At 36.2% G+C, this 16,854-nt stretch overlaps 1 protein-coding gene across 13 annotated transcripts in view; it reads right to left on the minus strand.

The window, feature by feature from the left end:
- Positions 1 to 16,854, minus strand: part of EPB41 (erythrocyte membrane protein band 4.1) — a 198,345-nt gene that overhangs the window by 21,744 nt on the left and 159,747 nt on the right. For 2 of the 13 annotated variants that reach the window (XM_077775924.1, XM_077775931.1), the window contains one exon: positions 15,977 to 16,245. The exons of the other annotated variants lie outside the window; for them this stretch is intronic. In XM_077775924.1, coding sequence (XP_077632050.1) covers positions 15,994 to 16,245 — 252 coding nt within the window. In that variant the 3' untranslated portion in view covers positions 15,977 to 15,993. Of the gene's footprint in view, positions 1 to 15,976; positions 16,246 to 16,854 lie in introns of those variants that run through there. 13 annotated transcript variants of the gene reach the window in all.

Consider the following 16,854-nt stretch of genomic DNA (forward strand, 5'->3'; position numbering starts at 1 on the left):
AACTTTGACATACAACGTAAGTGAGGAATTTTAACTGACAGTGTTGTGCCACTAGCTATGACCATCAGCAAGGGCCACTGGATTATGTAAGACTGCACAACTACATATACCAAACGGGCCTGGAAACTTTAAAGGAATCTTCTCAGGGTATGTAAACAAATATAGGACTTTGTCTGAACCTCCCACAGTAACTGACAAAATTGAGACTTCATTGTGATCCAAAGGTGTTAATTCAGATGCTGTTTATCTGGACTGGTGGGGGATCTAGAAGGAGAAAGATGCTACAATAGGAAGACCAGTTGCCTGTACAAAGTACTTCTAGGCTACGTACCTGGTTTCAAGAACATGAGAAGGAAGAACGTTAGAGAAATATTTCATTGAGAACGCTATTTGAAAAATGTCAATTTTATTTGAAAAGTGAACGGCTTCTGCTACGTATGAGAATTCAGTATTTTATTTGGGGAAAAAAAACAAAGGTTTTTGTGTTATTTTTCCAAAAAGGGTTTCTCTTAAAAAGTATTTATTCAGAAGGATTATGTCTTAGGATCACCGAACCCTGTGTAGGCACGTGCCCTTGTGGGTTCTAAATGACATGTCCCTTGACTTAAAGATCCCAGACATCGTTAAGAGCAAGGTGTGGGTGTTCCAGGTGTCTTGCTGCCCCCCCATTAAATGCAACCCAGTCTTTTTCTTTTCAGGTTATTTTTGACGCAAGGTATTTATATATTAGACCAATGAAAGAACCACAGTTATGCTTACAAGACTATCTTATCCTATAAGCCTCATGAGAAAAATAAATCCTGAAAATCTTCCTAAAACTTGGCCACATAAGGAAAAAAAAGTAAGCTTTTTTCTGGAGGGACCAGGCAGTGATTTTCCCCTCACACATTTGTTTCCTGCTTTAGTGAAGATCAATTTTACCTCTGGGTGGGCAAAGGAAAAACACTTCCTTTCTGTATTAAAAGGAAGAAAAGCACCTGCTGTTGTCTCATTTTATCTTTCTATATATTAAAATCCTGGGTACATAGATAAGGGCCAAGGGAAGAAGAGCAGTATCGCTGCCAACCTTGCTATGTGATTTCAGGGGACTACTTTCACCTCAGGACCATGTTTAGATATTGGAATTGTGGTAGGAACCCTTCCCTAAGGAGAGAGAAAAAAATGAAGAAGAGAGGAGAGAAGACTTCAAGGTCACCTAGATATGCGCCCAGGTGCCTACATCCCCCATGGCCTTGTAAACTGAGACAACTTAATCAGACTGCATGTTTATGTGTGTTACCATATATGGGAGACAAAGAAACAGAAAATGCATAAAAAAAACTATGCCATGTGATGTGGGCCGCTCAGTTCTTTGGGTACGAACCCAACTGAGTGGTGCCGGCACGAATAAAGTTGCTTCCTGGAAAGAAAAGCCTCGGTGTCACGACTCTCTGTGCGAGAATCCTGCAATAGAATGAGGGAAGAAGATGAAACCCTCCCCTCAGTACTGTGCTATGTTTTATTTCTTATTCCATTTAAAAATTTTATTTTCTGGGGCACCTTGGTGGCTCAGTTGGTTAAGCATCTCACTCTTGATCTCAGCTCACGTCTTTATCTCATGGTTGTGAGTTCAAGCCCTGCACTGGGCTCTGCACTGGGCATGAAGCCTACATAAAAATTAGTTAAATAAAAAATAAAAATAAATTAAATAAAAAATAAAAATTACGTTTTCTTATGTGTATAACTACACACATGAAAAAGACCACAAGGGATATTAAATACCAGTACTGGTAGAATTGCAATAATTTTTTTTTTTTTTAAGTACGCTCTGTGCCCAACGTGGGGCTTGAACTAACTCCTTGAGATCAATGCTTTATCGATTACGCCAGCCAGGTGCCCAAAAAATTGCAAGTAACTTAATTTCTCTCTTTGTGTTTTTCTGTACTTCCTAACCTTTCTAAAATGAATATACATTACTTTTGTATACTTTTGTTATTAAAAAATGTTAACCTGAAGAGTCTGGTAAGCAATTTATGAAGTGCTGATAAATCCTGAATATCCTCCAACCCTTTAAAAACAATTAAAAATATATCTTAATAGCTTCCCCAAAGAAAAAGTAGTTCATAGAAAGAATGATAAGTATTGTAAGCAACTGGCAACTAATATATAAAACCTTAGTAATTTAGCAAATGGATTTTGAAAGTCAAAGTCAATGATTGTGGACTTAATGTATCTGGGTTGAAAAGAAATAGCTCAATTTTAAGATGTAGCTTCATTATATTTTGTTTACTGTTTTCTGATTTAAAGATGGCCGGGATATTCTCAGGAATATGAATGAAAATATGGTTGTGTCTGTGATTTAATTCCTTAGTGGATTTTCTTATTAGATAACCTGCCTCTGAAACCAGTAAAGACATGCAAAAAAAAATGATCATTCTCTTGCCAAGCATGCTAGCACCTGGGAATATAAAATATTAAAAATCAAAGAATCCTAAAAACTTGATCTGAACAGTAATTCTTGATTAGTGACATATACTACAAATCCACACTATGATACTTCATCTCAGAATGATTTATATATTTATTTTGCCTAAGGGCCCTACACCTCAGGCTTAAATCTTGTTTTACTGAAATCAAGTATAAGACATCAGAATGACTGAACAAATTCAATAAACGGTTGTTTAATTGCCATATCAGAAGAGAAAACACTTTTAGGTGATTTGGGGATAAATGAAAGAAGTGATCCAATCTCTGGAGTATTTAGATCTAGTTGAATGAAGATATTGACAATGATATGTATGGATGGCAGTTAAATACATTTAACTAATATAATTAAATAAATCTAAGATAAATATATCTTATGGTGGTGGCAATGGTGAAACCTTGGGGAGAAGGCAAACTTTTACCAGAGCTGTCAGAAGCTTAATTACAGTGCCTTAATTTTCTGGTGTGTTCTTAAATATTAGAATGTTACACTAAGCACCCAAAATAAGCCAGTCAGTAATGTTATTGAGCCCACATAAGCAGAATTAGATAGTTGGCAGAAAAAATTTTTGAAAGAAAGAAGAAACAGTCATGTCAGTTATAAAGCTAACTTCTAATGAGAGCCTTGGGATCAATACATGTTTAATTTTAAGTCTGTAAAAAAGTGCTTTTCATTAATATTCTATTCAATGTTTACAAAGATTTATCCTTAGGATACCTGTGAAAATTTTACCTTCATATATATGCATGTTCAAATAGACAACATAGACAAATGAATAAATATGGGTGTTCTTACTTACTAAAATTATACAAGACAGACTTTAAGAGAGGGCCATTAACATACTGAGGTGACGTTTTACCTTATTGAATTGACTAAATTGGGAAGTAGGAAACGTAACTGCAAAAAATTCTTCATAGTCCAGCCACACCAAAATACAAATTCTGTCACTAAGTTGCATAAATACCCCGGTTAATACACATTACCAACACCATCTAAAACAGTCTCAAACATTACTCCAAATCAGTAAGAGTTTCATACTGACATAAACATACTTTGGGACTCAAGTACAGAAATGCTTTTTTTGATGAAGAACAAATAATTACTAGAGTTACAAGATGTTATTTGGTTTGACAATGAAGTGTTTTTCATTTGTTTGCTTCTGGAAACCAATCTAGTTTTCTTCTGACCTTCCACATAAGGTTTGATTTAATTAATGGGACTTTAAGCTACTGATCTAAATATTCCCAATAAATATATAAAGGAAGCTACTAATTATTTTCTTCTAAGAAGTTTAATTCTTGGGATGCCTGAGTGGCTCATTCGGTTAAGTGTCCGACTCTATCTCGGCTCAGGTCATGATCTCACGGTTCATGGGATTGAGCTCCATGTTGGGCTCTGTGCTGACAGTGTGGGACCTGCTTGGGATTTTCTCTCTTCTCCCTTCTCTCTGCCCCTTCCTTATGCCTGCCTGCTTGCTCTCTCTCAAAAATAAATAAACTAAAAAAGTTTAATTCTTTTTATTGAATGATTTTAATATCAGAAACCAGATTATCTCCAGGGCCAAAGAAAAGCCCTGAGATCCTGGTCTCAACAACAGGCAAGGCCTCATTTCTCATCCTTATCTTGTGGTTCACACAGACTGAGAGAGATCCTGTTTCAGGCTTTGGGATATTCTGCAGGACTCAACCCGGGGGATTTAGCTTAAGAAAAACAGAATCCAGCAGTAAGAATTCATTCGTGGCTTAAGGATCTTAGAGAACCATTTTCTTTTTTGAGAACCATTTTTTTTTTTAAGTTAGTTTTTTTATTTTGGGAGAGAATAAGAACGGGGGAAGAAGAGAGAGAATCCTAAATGGGTTCTGCGCTCACAGCATGGGATTTCCGACATGGGAGCGGAAATCAAGAGTTGAACGCCTAACTGACTGAGCCATCCACATGCCCCAAGAACCATTTTTAATACCCAGTTTTATAAATCATCAGGTTCTCACAAATCCCAACATTCTCCTTAATTCACTCTCTGTAACTTGTACTACATTTTCATTTGGGGACTGAGTGACTTGGGAGACAGCTGTGGCATGATAGACTATCACTGGACTACAACAGCGAAGACCTGGGTTCTAGCTCCAGTTCTTTCACTCAAAAACTGCTTGTTCTTGGGCAGATCTCTCAATCTCTGAGACTCAGTTTCATCTTATGAAGCAAGAACATCACTGTTAAGGTTACTGTGGAGGTTCGTGGTACAGGTGTTCAAAATGAAGTGATAGGCAAATATTAGATACTATTTGTCTTTGTACTGTATTTCTTAAACTATTAGTTTTTGCAAGGAAACATGAACCAGGGCAATAAAGACACCTAGTCCCTACATGGAAGTGCTTCTTGAGCACCTGAAGTGGGCCAACCCTACAGATTTAACTAAGGCTGGTCTTCCTTTCCGCTTACCAAGTTCTCAGCCATGTTCTCCCAATACTTTAGAGAACATCACCAGACAGATTTTTGAAGAAAGAAATTGTGATAGAAGATAAGAATTAAAATAGGCATATTATGAGAATACTATATTCCTGAGCTAAGATCCTCATGAAGAACACTAGATAGGCCATTTTTAATAGTTTTGAGATATATACTGTCTGTAAGATAGAAAATCAGGAAAAACATTTCCGATTAGTCACAAAATTTATAACCATTTTAAAGCGCCATATATTTACTTTGTTTTTAAGGCCAAATCATATCTATGTTACTACCCACATATTTTGCTTCCTGAAATCATTACATTTTCTGTAAAAAGAGTCTAAGATTTAGCATACTATCTCTATAGTCACTTCACACAATGGAATCCTAAGTTCACCAAATCTATTAACTTACTATTGGTTTTCTCATTCTCTTCATTGTGTGTTTTTTTTTTTTTTTTTTTTTTTTTTTTTTTTTTTTTTTTTTTTTTTTCTTTACTNTTTTTTTAGTTTTTAAGTAATCTCCACACCTAATGTGGGGATTGAACTGACAAACCCAAGATCAAGAGGTGCATGTGCCACCGACTGAGCCAGCCAGGGGCCCCTCTATTTTACCATTCCATCAAGTAAACAGAGTTTACAGAGTATACAGGGAAGGGCCCTGTATATACTACTGAAGGATATGATTGGCTCTGTAATGTTATCATCTTTGCAGTGACTTTGTGGCCTGTTCAAATGCAAACACCTTGGGGAAAGTGGATACATTAAACTTTTATCAGTGTTTCTGTACAGATAACGGGGATTTGGGTATTCGTTAGACTTTTTAATAAGATGTATATAAATAAAAAATAAATTTGTTAGGAAAAAGAGAGCGAGCAGAAGGTGGCAGTGGGAATGAGGGAGAGGGTTGTGCACAGACACACGTACACCCGCACGGCACATTACCCTTGCTCTGCAAACCCAGTAAGAAATGCTTTGCACTGCAAATGCCCACAGAACCAGCAGGAATCGAGGTTATCTTGCTAAGCACAGAAGGAAGATACCCAGCAGTAGAGTCCAGCTCCTGGTTCTTTACTAAAGTAAACGATAAATATTACAGTCACTTAACGAATCAACAGTCTATTTAAATAATACCCCCAAATAGTCTGCAACATGCAAACTAAAAAATATTGAATCCAATCCTGATAAGATCAGTTAATTGCGAGTGCTTTGTTTCTACATTCTTCTCTTTAACAAAACATGGCAAGTTTATGTTTCAGCAAAGGACGGCTTTAAATGCCTTGGGGAAAAGCTCTAAAAAACAAAACATATATCTTTATAGATTAATTTAATAGCAATATTTGTAATCGTATTCCTTTTTTGAAAATTAATAGTATCAGTCTTTCCTATGGTTGTATAATAGTCAATAGGAACGCCAACCTGGTGATTAAAAAAATTTGTTAAAACAAATGCTTTCATTTGGGCACTTGCAATAAGAGATAAATCAGATGTGGTAATAGCTTCTTTTGTAAAAGCCATGTGTAAACAGCACATAAAGATGACAAGTCAAGCAGCAATAGCCCATTCTTCAGCCAAAAAAGGAAACAAATGAAGAAAGAACAAAAATCACCAAGAAGTAAATCATCCACTGTCCCCCACCCCCTCCAAAGCCTCATAAATAATAGTTTTGGTACATTTTCAGTGGAAAACTCAGGCCAACTGACAGTTTGAAAAAGGACATCAGAATCACAAACACTCAGCATGGGGATAAACTAACAACAGAGTGATCATGTGGTTGGCAAGAGAGGACTTAAAATTTCTCTCTTTCCTTTCTAGTGTGCCATTCTTTACCTTGCAATACATTTCTCTTCATTCTAAATTTTCTCTCTTGGCTATACCCACCCCCACTTTTTTCTCACCCCCACTTTTTTTTTTTAAAAATAAGGTTTGTATGCTATTGGTCCCTAGCTAGAAATACACTCTTATCATGCTCACTAGCTTCTCCACAAAACTTGAGTCATTTTCATGGTCCACTGCTATTCTCTGGCATATTAACATTATATCTGGATAAAGGAGCTTACTTAGGAGATATTGGCCTTTATTAAATTACAGTTAGTAAAACTGCTTATTATAAGAAAATCACTCCGTAATGCAGCCTCTCACAAATGCCGGCAAATGAAACTGACAATGACAATTATCCTTCATAGTTTCTGTAATTTCCTTAATAGTGCTGTTATTAGATTATCCCCACAAAAGGTGACTGTAAAAGCAAACAGCTTCAAAATCAGTGCCTTATGCAAAATTTTAACTATTAGGTAATAGAAAATTTTGCCTGTACACTGCACTCACCAGCAAGGACTCCACAGATCAAATGAGTGTTCTCAAACCTGAATAGAGCTATAGAAGTCAAAGTTTTCAGAAAATATTAAAAATTATACTAAACATGTCTAGGAGACCAGAAGCCTTTGGTTGGTCAATTTTATTTCATTATGCTAAGAAGGGCTGAGATAGAGAAATAGAGATGAAGAGGAAGGAGTTATAACCAGTACAAACACTCTGATCATTTAGTATGGAACACAATTAAATACACTTGGCAGGAAGTCCCAATTCCCAAAATGATTAAAGACATAAGCACTTAAGAAATACATATGCCTCAATTTAATATCTAGAAAACAGCATCTTGATTCCACAGAACTAAGTACAACAGAAAACTATTATTAGATATTAACTAGCTGTGTCTTCTCTTCCTGAAAAATCCTATAATAATGAAAATGACTTTCCATGTTAACATTTTCAACAAATTCCTCAAAAGAACATGGCTTTGAAGAAACACTTCAAAATTTTTATACTACTAACACATGGCCACAAGCACATACTTCGAGCTAGTAAACACCACTTCAAAATGTGGAGTGTTGGCGTTGGTGGTATAGTGGTGAGCATAGCTGCCTTCCAAAATGTGGAGTGTTGGTTTTCAGTAATTACCTGGATAATGCAGCAGAATCTAGGACTATGAGCCTAACAAAGGAGATAAGGTTTACCCAAGGTGAAGTGCAAGATAAAGTGGTATACCTTCTGTTAATTCCACATCACGGGAGCAAGCTGTCCGCACACCCACATACCCACACCCACTCCATTCTCCGCCCTTCACTAGGATCACAGTGGTGGCAGTACTGGATGGTTAATAACCACTAATTTGTAGAGTGCCTTTTAAAAAAACAAAAGACAAACTCAGCATATTAAAAATGCTTCTAACAGATGCGACAATTACATGTGTTGTAGTGACTGATTAAGATGGTTAGAAAAACGTTATTTTTAAAACTCGGTATAAATAAGTCAAATGAGTTCCAAGCTGATTTAAAACATGAATATTCTGAGAACTGAACACATACCAAGGTTATCTCTGCTTTAGGACTGAGTGAAAGATAATTCCTGGGACACACAGGAGAGTGGAAATATGGAAAAACAAGGGAACTTTTCTAGAAAGACTGGCTGACAGTATTTCTTGCAGATCCCCTAAAACAGAGGTTCCTTTTTTTTTTTTTTTTGGTAGTGGGTCTACGTACTGGATTGCTGGCTCCTATTTCCTTAATGACTACTATCAACCAGAACCAGGTTTTCAAAAAGATTTATTCATGATAAATTTACATATTAAGAGCAAATAACGTGAGAAAAATATCAAAGAAAATGTTCCAAAGGAGAAGTTCTTAGCAGATTTTTTTAGGCTTACATATCTTGCTGAGCTGCCAATGAATATACAATTTATTTAGCCTAGTATCACAGCTAACGGCATCCTGGACCAGGGAACTGAAGGGAACATAAGTTTACCAATTTATTAGAAAGCACCCCTCAAAGCTAAACACAGATCAAAGAATCCTTCAGAACACAATCACGTCCATGTCAACCAGGAAGCAAAGATCCTTCCAAAAGAATATAAATTAATTTTATTCTGACTTACTGGTAAATACTGTCCAAATAGATCCTGAATTGGGGAATTCCTCTTAGAGAAATCTCTTTATTTAGAAAGAGGAACTCTTCTAAAATGTTTTCCTTAGATTCCCAACGGTAAATTTATACAACTGTTTGAAACACTGAGGCGTACTAAAACTTCAGAGTGAAAAATAATTTCACTTTCTTTACCATGTTTGTTAGATGTCTCTAAAAACCTCTCTAAAGAGAAGATGAATTTGGGAATTGTTTCTTAGGGAGAAATGAAGGCAGACCCTTAAAAACCAAACCAAACAACGGGGTTAGCCAAATTCATCACTCAATATTATTAGGAGCACAGTTAACATTGAACAATCTGGAAAACTGAGAAAGGCAGAGGTGTTGTGGTGGTTACAGATATGTTTGATTACAGTTCTGATGCATCCTGACTACCCAATAAATAGGAACAAATGCCTTGTCTTTTGTTTTCCATTTCTAGTCAGAAACAAGACCAAAATTACTTCAATACTGAATGAAGACGCTAAGATTGCATCTACAGCTCTTCAAACAGTACAAAGGCAGAAAGTAACTTAATCAGTTCTCTGGTTTCTAGGCCTGTTATTGGGGTCAGCAAACTACACCCAACAGCCCAAATCCAGCTGTCTCCTTGTTTTTGCATGAGCAAAGAAAGGTTTTACATTTTTAAATGGTTTGGGAAACACAGAATGATATCTAGTGACACATAAAAATTACATGAAATTCGAATTTCAGTGTCCGTACGTAATGTATGATTGGAACACATTTATGTTCATTTATTTATTGTCTGTGCTGCTTTCACTGTATAATGGCAAAGTTGAGTAGTTATGACAGTGACTATATGGCCTACAAAGCCTAAAATATTTATTATCTGACCTTTACAGAAAAAGTTTGCCAACTCCTGGTCTATCTGATTAAAAAAAACCCTTGAGATCACAAGAGTTTGATACACTTGGTGTTTTTATACCATGTGAAACACAAGAAAAATGTATCAAATTGTCCTCTGTAAGGTATTTTAGATCAACACAAATTATCAAATAATAGGTTCCCTTTATGGTATCACACTCCAAGATGAATTTATACATATATTTATACAAGCACCGAGTCTCAATAACACCTTCTATAGGGAAATTTTGTTACCTTTGGTAAATGGATAAGAGCTTTGAGTTGAACCAAGTTACAAGAGATTAACAAGAGAGACTGACACCTATAATAGAGGTAAATGTAGAGTCTTTGAATAACCCACAGACCACATTGTAGGATTAATAAGAGAGAGAGTGGATTTTGGACCAAATATGGGTTTTTTGGGGGCTATCTGCATGTACTGATTAGGAATACGGTGATTAATTTGGCACAAATTTGTGTCCCAATTCTAAATGAAAAGTTAGAGCTTATCCATTACCATCTGTGACTAATCATTTAATTCAATTTAATAAATTTTAATTATTTGTTATATATCTTGAGATTCAAAGGTGACAGACTGGCAAACAAAGATGAATAAAACAAGGCCTCTCACATTTGAGAATCTCACAGTTTTAAGGGGACAGGTACAAGCTAAAAGAGATGGATTAACAAAATTTCAAAATTTTCATACCACTTTTTCTGGTGGGGATCTAAGCCATTGTCAGAATGCTAAAAAGAAAGAAAGTTTCCATAAGTTTATTATATCACACTGGTATAAATCAAAACACATGGGGGTGTTTTTTTAATGTAAGGATTAGTCAGGCTGTCAGAGAAGGCAAACAAACTTAGGATATAGGCTCTGACGGTATGCTTCTTCAAAACAGAATAGTGATTCTGTCTTGTCAACAGAGTCTGGGCTAGAAGACATTTCCAAAGCTACAAAAACTATCATACCCCGNAAAATGTTCTTTTTAAGAGAGAGGGCAAGTCAATGGGTAAGAACATAAGATGAATAAACCAAAGAGAAGCAACCTGTGGGCAACGGAGCCAAAAAGAAAAAAGAGCTGATAAAATATGGGCAGCTAGAAAAAGAAAGAAGAAAGGAGGGTAAATGTTAGGAGAGAGACTGGGGCAGATCTGGATATCAGATGGTAAGTTATCTGAGGGCAAGAACTATTATTAATTCTCTAGAAGAGAGTCTTAGCTATGTGAAGAGCTTATAATGTGGAAGATAGAATATTTTTCAGAATGCTTCCATTCAGGACCAAAAATTGAAAGTTATAAGGAAACAGATTTTGAGTTAATATAAGAATAATTTATATGCAAAAATCAGATTATGTCCAAAGACGTAGTATGCTGTATATAGGGAGATACTGAATGGACAGGCTAGTGACCACTTGGTCTATAAAGGGTCTTTAAATCTCTAAAGGATATTGTACAGAAGAGTCAAGCATTGGGGTGGGGAGGAGTTGGATTAGGGGCTTATCCAATCCTAAAATTCTGATAAGGCTGCCTCTTTGCTTCTCTGCAATACATTGCCCTAGTATGCAATGAAGAAATGGATAGCAGTAACCATGTTTTCCCCTTAATTCTTATTCTCTGTGTTTTATTGAGATAGGATCCTGTACATATAGGGAGACTCTTCTTTAAGGAGACAGTAGAGGAGAAAATGAGAGACTCAACTGTACCCTTTAATAACTTGGGTGGGGGGACCTGAAGAGATGGTTGGGACTCATGCTTTCCTCCTACCCTTTAATCTTTGGAATGTTAGATTTATTCTAATTACTGCAAATAGGATTCCAACTATGATAAAGGGGAAGGCTACCCTCTAGGAAATCAATCACAAATGCTTTAGAAAAGAATTCCTAAAGCATAGCTTCCTCAACGATCCGTCACCCGTATGTTTAGTTAGGCTATGATTAAAGTTATTTAGCTTTTAGCTTGTATTTCTGATCTGTAGGAGTAATAAACTACTTTCTCTTCTTCTTGTCTTCCAAGTTCTAGTATGATAAGAACTTCACTTATGAAGTGAAAGCCTCCATGAATTTGTAATTGTTGATCAGAGCCACCCCTGCCCCCTTCTGGACTAACCTTCCATGGCTTCCTTGCTCTAACAGTTATACCTTCTTAACCGTTTTTAGTGCCCAGTCCGAGGTTTACACCAATGTTTGTTTTTTTGTATTATGCTCTGCTGCAGTAAAGAAGGATATCCTAAGGCATGAGGGGTAACAGAAACAGAAACAAAAGCAGATTCACTGATCCTCTATCCACTATAATGTACAGGCGACAGATACCATTATCCCATAGGCCATGCATAATAGGGAATAAGAACTCGTTTCCGTTTCTAGGACCAGAATTACAAACAACAAGGTTAGTTTGAGTGGAATGAAAACAAGCCAGATTTCTTCCTCAGTGTGGTAGAGACCGGTGTAAAGAAGTTTGGGATTTTATAATTTCTATGAAGGATACAAGGGAAGGAAACTGTAGAGAAGTTCTATATGTCTTTTTATTTTTAAACGTTTATTCATTTTTGAGAGACAGAGAGAGACAAAACACAAGCAGGGGTGGGACAGAGAGAGGGAGACACAGAATCCAAAGCAGGCTCCAGGCTCTGAGCTGTCAGCACAGAGCCTACACAGGGCTCAAACTCATGAACCATAAAATTATGACTGAGCCTTAGTCAGACACTTAACTGACTGAGCCATCCAGGCGCCCCTCTATATATCTTTACTATACTCAATACTCTTGGCAAAACAAAAACAAAAACACAGCAACAATGAGAAAGCATCCCATATTATTTTTGAATTATCTGTCTTTTGTAAATACATGATCACTAGGTAAAGCCCAATATAAATTTTGCTTGGTAATGCCTTCTAAAAAATAACTAGACCTCTAACACCTAGTATATTCTTTATGCTTATCTGTAAGAAAGTAACTTAGGAATGTAAGAGAAAGTAAACTGGCTTATATTCACAGAAAATTAAGAGACTAGAAAGAAACATACTAGGATCTAGTATGACAAATGGAAATCTAATCCACAGAAGATCCCTAGTCTAATATTAGCCAACAGAGTCAATATCTTCTCCCTTCAAAACTTTTACCAAAGATGTAAACAAGCTGTAAAATTGACCCACACAAACTGAATCTCCTTTGTATTCTAAGTGTTAGCATAAGAAAATGGCTAAAAGGTAGATCCAAAAGATTGATGCTGGGTTTATTTTCAAGTTTGGTCCTCTGTAAGAATACCATAAGTATAAGATAAATTGCTTAAGAGTATGAAGAATTTGAAAAGACATTTTTACCTTTAGTAGTTTTAAGTGCTTGGTCAAATATCAGTAAAAAGTAGATGGAAATAAACACAGTTATTTAACTGCTTGCTTTCATATGAAAAATTCCAAGAAGTTAATGTCTGTTTGTTTTTAAGTTTCCATCTTGCCAATCCACAAAAGACCAAGAAATGAACAATAACCAGAGCTTTTGGTTCCTGGAACACGTTACAGATTCATTCTCATGAGGTAGGTTTGTCTTTATGTTACTAGGTGGAAATCTGGGCACCAAGTAGTTTAGTGAACTTCTCAGAGTCACCTTAGAAATGACTAAAAGCAAAACCAAGGCAAAAAAAAAACAAAAAAAACCCAAAAATAAGACTTTTTACTGGTCTGTATTGACGTCTTTAGTCCAATTTTTTTTTAAGTTTATGTATTTATTTTTGAGAAAGAAAAAGAGCATCCATGAGCAAGCAGTGAGGAGTAGAGAGAGAGGGAGAGAGAATCCCAAGCAGGCTCCACACTGCAGAGCCCAAAACAGGGCTCAGTCTCACGAATCAGGAGATCATGACCTGAGCCGAAATCAAGAGTTGGACGCTTAACTGACTGAACCACCAAGGCGTGGTTTTTAACTTATTGTTTTTAACTTCTCAACTGGCCATTAAGAAGCTGACCCAGGATAAAACCAATACACAGTTATTTGGATCTGTCTCTGGTATTGAGAATGGAATGAGATGTGTGTGAGAAGGAAAGTAAGACTAGTCTTATACAGCTTTCAAATTTCAGCAGTATTAATTAATGTTAGTTAACACAAAGCTGTAATGTCTACTATTTTTCCTTTGATAGCTGTGATCAATATATCTTCTGAACCGTCACTGACCAGTTTAATCCAATACAAAGGCTTGGCCCTTCTCCTTTCAATCATTCTTATCCTATTAATAAAAGAAAGGGCCTCTCTTTTATCCATCGGTAAGGATCTCTGAGGATTCCCACTGCACTTCGGAAAACTGAAAAACATTATTGCCTTACACTAGACTTTTAATGGATTTGGAATAACTCTAAAAACAAAGGGAAAGAAAATCCAAGGTGAAGTTTACAATAATAATTAATAAAAACTGTGTACCGGGATGAAAACTGGAAATATAATCTTAAACAGGTATAAAAGTATCAATAAAATGCTGATTATTTCCTTTTCAGTTCCTTGAAAAAATTTTAAAAGACTCTAACCAATGTTATAGTTTTGTTATTTCATTAGGAAAGCTCTTATATTTCTATTTCACAGATAAAGGGGAGTACTTAGGATGATCACTTTCTGTGTTTCGAGGATAGCTGTGAGATGCGTCAGGCTGATTTGAGGTCTCTCTTTTCTTATATGTGAATCAAGACATATGCTTAGTTACAAAATATTTGTTATAAACAGACATAGCCTGTGACATGAAAGATACACACCCATAACAGATTTAAAAATTTAACCCACTCCTTACTTCTTTCCCCATTTTTTGGGAAAGCCTATAATGACAGAGTTGCAGTTTTTAGGAAATACCAGAGAATTATTTCTACATGTCTCCAGAGAAAATAGAATAGTGGTGGGTGTTGAAGGACAAAAGATTCTTGGCATCAGTGTTCTCTCTTTTTTTGCTCTAAGAAAAACTTGTTTAGAAGCTTCATCAATTAAAAAGTGTTGAGAAGTAAAACAAAGTGCAAAGATCTCAGTTTGATAACGTCATGAACTCAGATTTCAAAACAAAGATTTGAGACAACATTAGCCAAATTATCCATATTGGTACATTCAAGTGCCATAAAAAGTGAGCTACATGCAAGATGTTGTTAATACTGAGACAAAAAAATAACAGGTTAGGTATCCGAGCTGTGTTGTGAAGACAGAGCACACTCATATTTACTTCAGGGAAGCCTTAAAAATCAACATGCAAACAGAGGACACATACTTGTCATGACAGAACTTTAGCTCACAAGGCCATCAATTAAAAACAATTGATTTCAACACAAATGTAGGAATAAATATGTCTGAGGTCTATCAGAAAAACAGAATATATCAATATATATTTTAAACTCATTATAATGGTTAAGTATTGCTTCCAGCAATATAATTACTTAAGTTGTAAAGAAGAAACACAACATTTTAATTCAGAGAAAGGTACATTTATGTACAGATCTTAAATAAATCTCTATCCCAGGACTTTTAAAGAAGGGTTGAGCGGTCTAGAAATTCAGCCCTGGCTGGAGGCTAAGGGGCGCCAGCACCATTTACCTTAATCCATCAACATTCTACTTGTGAAAAGCTGTCGTTTAACCTTTGCAGATCCCTTCTATACACCAGGCAGGATAAAGTTGTTTTTCCCTATACATCTCAGAAATACACATAAGAAGGCCACAGAAGTCAAAAGCCCTTTTCCAGAAAAAGGCCTTTGTATATACTGGTTTGATATCTCAAGAAAAGGAGTGGTTATGGATTCATATGTTAAAATGTATCATTTTAAGGCTTTTGAAAAATTAGCCAGTTGACTTTTTCCCTCAAAACTGCAGAGCCCATGCCACACAAATGACTATAGAAGATTAGGAAATATTCCATCCAGTGTTTCTAGAGTATCCTGCTTTGCGTGAAACACTAAAGAGGAGGACACAGTAACAGTAAACAATAAGAACATGCAGGATAAAAGAGTTAAAGCTTTAGGGGAAAGTACCAACTGTCATATGCTTAAATCTGATTGTCTAAACTTGTTAAATATCAGTGAGGAAAGCTGGCTTGGGCAATCCATTGCTACTCCTTTGTGCCCCACGATACATATTCTGCAAAGACTAACATTTTATTGACAGAAAAACAATCACAAAGAGCTCCCCTAGGACAGTGAACTATCAAGATCAGAGAGCATCATACAGGAGATAACACAGTGGAAGCAAACAACAAAAGTTCAATGGTTTTAGTCTTGACATTTCAGATGAGCACCCTGTCTTCTGATCACAGAAAGACCAACCACCAAACAGCCAACGCAAGAATCACGAGAAAAGACATCATGAAAGGAATACGAGGAGATGGAAAAGTACTAGAGTAGAGGCGGCACTTTTTGAGAGACTTGTGATCCTCAGGGATTGGAATAGAAACCTTGGGAAGAATTTCTTCATTTTCTTGCTGGGGCAAGGCTCTCTCAGTAGATCTCTCTTGCCTTTTACTTTTCTCTTCATCCTGCACTAACAGAGCACGTTCTTGTGTCTGCTTTCACGGTAGAAGATCAAGAAAGACAGAGAAAGATGAACAAAATGACAGATGGGAAAATGCTCAAAAATGATACTTGGGGATGTGCAAAGGGCTTGGGAAAATCTTACGGATACTCTTTTTTCCACTTTACTTTGGCAATTTATCCCAGCAAAGTTTCCATAACACAGTCGAGTACTCAATAGATAATTTCTTGAATGAATGCACATTAGAAGTCCAGGAAGTTCAAGGAATTACTTGACTTATTTATTACAGTATTCATTCCTCGAGGTTTCAAGGATACTCATAGGGATCTTGGGTCGTTTTTCATTGTTTAGTGCTGCCAATTTTTCTTAGATCAATTGGGCAAAGCCAAAAATGAAGCATTCTTTTTGCCATCAGAAAAGTTACTTTTATTACAAATAGAATGGCAGAATATAAAAAGTTATCTTCATACCTCTTCACACAGACTTAAAAAGCTATAACAGTTCATTGGGTGTGGCGATTAGCTTTTGCTCAAGGCAATAAAAATCTTAATCCCGTACATTTTAAAGATTGCAAAAGAAGAACAAAAGTATAAAAGTTTCTATGTGCCTCCAAGGTCTGCCAATAACATAACACCCCCCC

Source organism: Crocuta crocuta, unplaced genomic scaffold (assembly GCF_008692635.1).
Source record: "Crocuta crocuta isolate KB4526 unplaced genomic scaffold, BGI_CrCroc_1.0 scaffold127, whole genome shotgun sequence".
Taxonomy (NCBI): Eukaryota; Metazoa; Chordata; class Mammalia; order Carnivora; family Hyaenidae; genus Crocuta; species Crocuta crocuta.